Source organism: Nematolebias whitei, chromosome 17 (assembly GCF_014905685.2).
Source record: "Nematolebias whitei isolate Nwh7 chromosome 17, NemWhi1, whole genome shotgun sequence".
Lineage (NCBI taxonomy): Eukaryota > Metazoa > Chordata > Actinopteri > Cyprinodontiformes > Rivulidae > Nematolebias > Nematolebias whitei.
The window spans coordinates 34,406,076-34,412,771 of NC_056514.1; the positions used below are offsets into that span (position 1 = coordinate 34,406,076).

The window sequence follows — 6,696 nt, forward strand, 5'->3', positions numbered from 1 at the left end:
TTGCGATTAAAAATGTCAGACTATTTTTAAAATCAGTTACACTCATGACAAAGGACTCAAGTATAAAGAGACATGTGTTTTATATATCAACACACCGGTAATAAAATTGACCAAATACAGTACAGCAGATTATTTTTCATAATGCTATTAACGTATGTAGTGTTACACCTACATATGAAACATTTAAAATAATGAAACTTTATTTTAAATATTCCTTAAAACATTTATATTACAGGTTCAGTATAAATTAATAAAATATTTAAAAAATGTTTTAATGGAAGTGCAGTTTTTGGTGTAGTTTTTCCTCCTGGCCTGCAGGGGGCGCGCCTCGCCTCGACGCCGCTACGTCTTTGCTCAATCAGTGACGTGGATTTTCATTGAGAGGGTCCGTGCTGCCAAAACACAACGTTACTGAGTTTTACCGTCGATTTTCTTCAAATTTATTTCTCAGACCATTCATTTAATACACATTTCTTTGTCCGTCCGTCGTAAAAACAGAACGCAGTTTTGGCTTCAGTTTTCCTACAGGTAAAATTTAATTTTTTTTAATTGTTGAAGTTACAGAGCTTCCTGTTTGCTAGTGAAACTGTTAGAATCGGTCTCTACATGCCTGTCGATGTGTTTTTATCAGGCTGCAGAATGAGTAAAAGCAAAGTGTTAAACCTGAAGGATAAAATCAGCGGGAAAGAAGCGGACTTGAGCCTGTGTAACCTCAGTGAGGTGCCAGTCAAAGAGCTGGTAAGTCAAATCAGAGAAATACACGTATCCTGTCACAGCTTGGCACTTTCAGCTGGTACTGTACGGTTTAATGGGTGGAAATATTGATAAATATCAATTTATCCTTATAATAAAATGGCCTTTTTTCTTGTTTTATTTTTCCCAACAGGCTTCATTCCCCAAAGCCACCGTCTTGGACTTGTCTTGCAACAACATTATCTCCCTTCCTGTAGGTATCACACACACACACACACAAGTCCTGCGTATAATATGAGCATAAAAACACAAAACATGGTGACATTTCCTGTTAAAGATACTCATAAACTATAAAATAAATGGTAAAAAAGTTCATCTTAAGCTATGTCAAAGCAAGGATGCAGTTTGAAAGTGTTTAATCCAGTAGTTTTCCACATATATTAATCTGTTATTCTGAAAAGCAGGTATGCACAGAATGTAAACAAAGCACTAGGCTTATCCACAAAAAACAAACATGGAAGCTCAAAGTCACATGATTTACCTACTTTAATGTGATTATATTTCCTCTATTGGTCGTATTTTATATAAAAAGGGTGAAAATCGCAACAAAAAACAAATGAAAAGAAACGGTAAATAAAAATCTAAGATGTTTGTTTAGCATATATCTTAGTGTATATCTTTTGTACTGTTTCTTTTTATACTTTATATTTTTGCTATTTTTGGGTGTAACTGGGACCTTGACTACACAGTTTTGTTCCACCTCATGTACCACATGTGATGCAACTGACAATAAAGATACTTGAACAAATCTGAGCATAAATAGACCGGTACAACATTGTACACACACTTCTCCATCCCAACCGGCTCTTTCGTCGCCGTTGTTGACCTCGTCAGTCAATTTAGCTGTTTCTGTAGGTAAACAAACACCTAGGTAGTTAACCTTATTCAGATTTTGTCATACAAATATTTAATTTAAGGTCGCATTAACTGTCAATATGTTTTTTATTCGTTCGTGCATGTTTTGAGCATGATAACTTGAAAAATAACCGAGTTACCAATTTCCATTTTTCCGTGTGGATGCATCTAGTTGTAAGAAAGGTTGCTTTTGAAAATTGGGTTGCCACGTCAAAATCGAGTCCAGAAAAACTCATCTCAAAAACTACGAACGTTCACTATTCAAATCCCTCAGTGACGGGGGACATTGGTGTACCACTCATTTATTTTGAAATCTAACAAATGTGGATTGTTTTACTCAGTTTTAAATTTGTTTTTTCAATTGTTTAATTAAAAACACATGATCCATTTCTATGCAATAGTCAAATCTGATTGATTAGCTTAAAAATTACTTTTTTTTTAATAAAGGTTTTCACATCACAGACGAGCGTTTCACTCTAAATGACTTTATTTAAAACAAGTTTAGGTTTACTTAATGTTTTCACGTTTACTTCTGAAACTATATTCTAGAGCTGTCCACTTTTATTTTATTTTTACTTTTCTCAAATGACTTTTATCCTGTTTTCTTTATTGTTTCTGTGGCTATCATTCAGAAATTATTAAGCATGGAGTGACTTATGTTTCATTTATGCAGCCAGAGTTTTGCAACCTGACCCACTTAGTGAAGCTGGACTTGAGTAAAAACCAGCTGACCTGTTTGCCAGATGACCTGGGGAACCTGATCAGTCTTCAACATCTGGACCTTTACAACAACAAGCTGATGGTTCTGCCCGTGAGCTTCTCCCAGCTCAGGGTGAGTGAACAGTCACCGTGTTTCTTAAGATCAGGAGTGATGCTGTCCAGTGGTCAAAATGGCTGGAGTTCTCATATTTTTGTTGTCGTCCAAGTCATTTTTTTTGTTTTTCTGTTCAGAATCTGAAGTGGCTCGATCTGAAGGACAACCCTCTGGAGCCCGGCCTGGCCAAAGCTGCAGGAGACTGTCTGGATGAGAAGCAGTGCAAACAGTGTGCCTCAAAGGTGATGCGGTTGTGAATCAACAGTTTTATACGTACAATTAAAACAGAAAAAAAAAAACTGAAACCACTGTGGTTTTCAGGTTCTGCAGCACATGAGAGCGATTCAGGAGGACGTTGATCGTGCACGGGAGAAACGCCTTTTAAGAGAAAAAGGTAACTAAAAAATGTCTCGCACAAAAATAACGTGAGGACGCTACAATTCTGCATCAAGATCCAAAATCATTTATTGGGGAAAAAGGTTTTGTGACTTGATGCAACTTATAAGTTCACAAGAAGTGTTTTTTAGTAGTATTTATGCTTTTTTTTTATTTTTATTTAAGTCTGCATTTTCAATTGTTTTGAATCAGTCCTTGTACATGTTTTTTTTATATCCCACTAAAGGTTTTACAATGAATCCTTAAAGCAATGGTTCCCAACCCTGGTCCTTGAGGAACACCATTTTGCATGTTTTAATTGTTTCCCTGCTTTGACACACCTGATTTGAAAGAATGGGTGATTAACAGCCTTCGGCAGAACTTGATGAAGTAATTAAATCACTCAATCGGGTGTGTTGGAGCAGAGAAACAACTAAAACATGCAGGATGGTGTTCCTCAAGGACCAGTGTTGGGAACCACTGCGCTTAAAGTATAAAAAGGTTTTTAACTGGATGGATGACTCAATGTTGTGTCTGCACACACAGAGTTGGAGAAGAAGAAGGAAGCAAAGCAGAGGGAGCGGGAGGCCCGAGAACGGGAGGCTCGTAAACGGGAGAAGGCGGAGGAGAAGGAGAAGCGGAGGAAGGAGTACAACGCTCAGGTGGCGGCTTTGGCTGTGCAGGAGCAACAGAAGAAGAAGAATGAGGAGAAGAAGAAAAAGAACGGCCAAGCTGCAGGTGAGCTCTTTAGTCACAAATGTCTGCAGCTTCAGCCTGAAGATGTTCTGATCTCACATTTTTGTTTCAGAAAATAAAAAGGCCCTCGTGGAACCGCCGCCTAAACCGAGGCGTTCTCTCATTGGCCTGATGTTTAAGCTCCTCCTCCTGTTAACGCTGGGATTGGTCGGAGTTGCTGCGGCCTGCCGACTGACCGACCTGCAGAAGGAAGACGTCTGCGTGCCGATCAACACCGCCGTTAACGACTGTTTATCCTGGGCCAAAGTGCAAGAGGGCGCGGCCAGACAGCTGCTGCAGAATCTGTCGTCTGCAGCCAAAGAACTGCTCGAATCAATGCAAACGTCCAAAAACTAAAAAAAACTAAAAGCTAAGAGTAGCAGGACTTTTAACTTGTAAAGTCGGGGGAGGGTTCTTCTTATCATGCAGAAATATTGAATCTCATTGAAATGAGCTTTTCCTCACTGTTTGTGTCGTAGGGAGGTGAAAAAAACAAGACGTGTGGACAGGGAGAGATGTTATTCCTATGGAATTGTTGTCATTCTCGTACTCTCTTTGTACTTCAGCCTGATTTAAAAATAATTTATCTTCAATGTCTCCCTGTGGACAGTTTTACACTTTGACCAGCAAACATCCAGCTGTTTAACATCAGCATTAGCCAGCTGTGTTTGAGAAATATTCAGTGAGATGTTGCAGAAACCCGTCTGTGCTGCAGCGAAGTCAAACGTGCATCGGTCTGAGCGTGAGCAGTGCCTTCACCGTCCAAGTTAAAGCTCATTTTATAACGTCAGACATGATTGAGTGAATTTTACCAAATGGTAAAAAAAAGATAACTAATTTATTTAGCCAAAGATGCAGAAGGTAATTTAGGAAGTTTTCATTTTTGTGAACCACAAATCTAAACGTTCTTGTTTCCTGCTCACAATTCTGTAATGATCACAGTCTGAGCTTTATTATTAATATTTTTATTATAAATTCTTTCAACTGAGCTTTTATTTTGATTTTTTTTTTTTTATTTAGGAAGCCAAAACCCTAAACTTTTCAGTTTGATTCATGACAAAATAGTTGAAACAAGTGAACAGATTAATTTAACTAGTTTTACATCAACAGTAACCGCAGTCTATTTTCACATCAGTCAGTTAAGTTGAACCTCACTTTGTAGGTTGGGTGTATTTTTCTTTCACACATTTATTTTAGTGTGGACATTTTTTTAAGCCTGAATTCAAGTATCAGAAGTTTTATTCCTCTTCAGACTGTTGATTAAAAAAAAAAGTTAGTTTTTTTTAGAGGTCGTGCTGTTGAGGTTGTAATGTACTTTCTGGAAAACTGACACTTTACGTTACAATCCCTAAAATGCAATTAAAAGCCAGAAGTTTACGAAGAACCAGTGCTTCAAAGGCCAAATTACAAACCTTATTTTGGTTTAAAAAAAAATAATTTTGCAGCTTTGTTCATGCTCAGACTGCAGCAGCTTTAAATAAATAGCTGCACTGAAAAAATGTGAATGTTGCGTTTTTGTTGCAAAGGACTGTCTGTTCAGAAAGTTACAAACGGTTTTGTCTTAAAAAGCTTTGTCCACGATAAATGACTAAATTTCAGTTCCAGAGTATCTGATTTAAGAGATGGAGGTTATATTATATTACCTGCTGCAGCAGATCTGCTTCAAACTGATCGCAAGCCAGAAAACTAGCTTCTGTCCTTAAATGTTAAAAGTGAGACGTAAATGAAAACATGCTGGAAACAAGCGTGCCAATAAAGTCGTTCATTAGATTAAAAACTAAAATATTTTAATATTTAGTTCCTATTTTTTAAATACGTTGGAAGTAATTTTTCCCCTCATTGTTGGCTGTTCTCAAATATAAATAATTGTAATAATTTGACAAGTCATTCAACCTTTAGTTGTACAGGTTAGTCCCACTGAGCCTCAGGGACTCATTTACAAGAGAGACCTGGTTTTAACAAAGTGACGACAACTGGACAATCATAAAGGATGCGTACAAATTGAGATTTTATTTTTTTTATAAGCGAAAATAAAATGGTATTTAAAATAAAATGTAACCCAAAAAAAAAAAAAACAGCCAGATTATAAGGCAGTGTAGAAAACTGAAAACAGGAACATGTCTGCATTGGTTCTTGCCAGGAACTCAATAGATGTTTGAAGCCACTTAGAAAGGTCAAAGTCGAGAGCTTCAGATCTTTTTTCAAGATATTCCAGGAAACAGGAGCGGAGTAGAAGGCCCTTTTACCTGGTTCAGTTCTCTGAGGGAACACTGCAGGTAATAATGTCCTGAGAGTGCACGCTGTAGCTGCACTCATGCAGAGACATGTAGGAGGAGATGTATGAAGGCAGCAGACCAAGAAGGCATTTAAAGATGAAAATGTACTAGAGAGAGTCTACGTGAAGTTAATGATGTCCAGTTAATCAGTGAATAAAGGGTGGTGGGTACGATAGTTACAGCCATGAATCTTAGTGCACCATGATAGACAGCAGCCAACATCTGCAGGGTTCTTGTAGGAGCGTTCATGTAAATAATGGCACTGTAATCAATGGAGGGAAGGAAAGTCACAGTTACAAGGCGTTTCTTAGCGTTCAGTTAGACAGGATCTGTTTCTGAAAAAGAAACCCAGTTTAACTTTCAGTTTCCTATAGGTTTTCCACGTGGAGCACACAATGCGCATACATGTATATTGTACTTCTGGTTCGGTCAAACTCCTGCCCTTTAACAGGTTTTAATCTGGACTGGCCTCACCTCAAATATATATAAACCATAAGTTCTTGTAACGAACTTAATTCCTGCCCCTCAAAGAAAACACGAACCATCCGTAATTTAAATACAATTCTGTAATGTTTATTTTCAGTTTGAATTATGATGTGAAAATTATGGCAAATGTTGAATATGAATATGAACCAATAATATTATTTTAGAAAGTAAATAGCATAAATCTGAGGACTTTGAGAAGGGGTTTTAATTCAACTTGGACTAAGGTCTAGCTCTTAATGTTAAAATTTAGTTAAGTTTATCTCAGATTCATGAATTAAATTATCTAAACAAACTTAGTTGGCACTGTTTCGTGGTCCTCTCATCAGAAGGAAGATGTTCATCTCTCATTACCTCAGCAGATGCATGAAGGAAGCTGGTGGCCCGCTGTCCCAAGAAGGATGT

At 37.5% G+C, this 6,696-nt stretch overlaps 1 protein-coding gene across 1 annotated transcript; it reads left to right on the top strand.

Annotated features, from left to right (window-relative positions):
• Nucleotides 1-428: 428 nt before the first annotated feature.
• On the top strand, nt 429-4,515 carry lrrc59 (leucine rich repeat containing 59). Its single transcript, XM_037691168.1, has 8 exons — nt 429-528; nt 632-738; nt 887-946; nt 2,282-2,440; nt 2,560-2,664; nt 2,744-2,816; nt 3,344-3,535; nt 3,606-4,515. Exons 2-8 carry the CDS (start codon nt 640-642, stop codon nt 3,887-3,889), a joined length of 972 nt encoding a protein of 323 aa, XP_037547096.1. The 5' UTR covers nt 429-528; nt 632-639; the 3' UTR covers nt 3,890-4,515.
• The last annotated feature ends 2,181 nt before the right edge of the window (nt 4,516-6,696 follow it).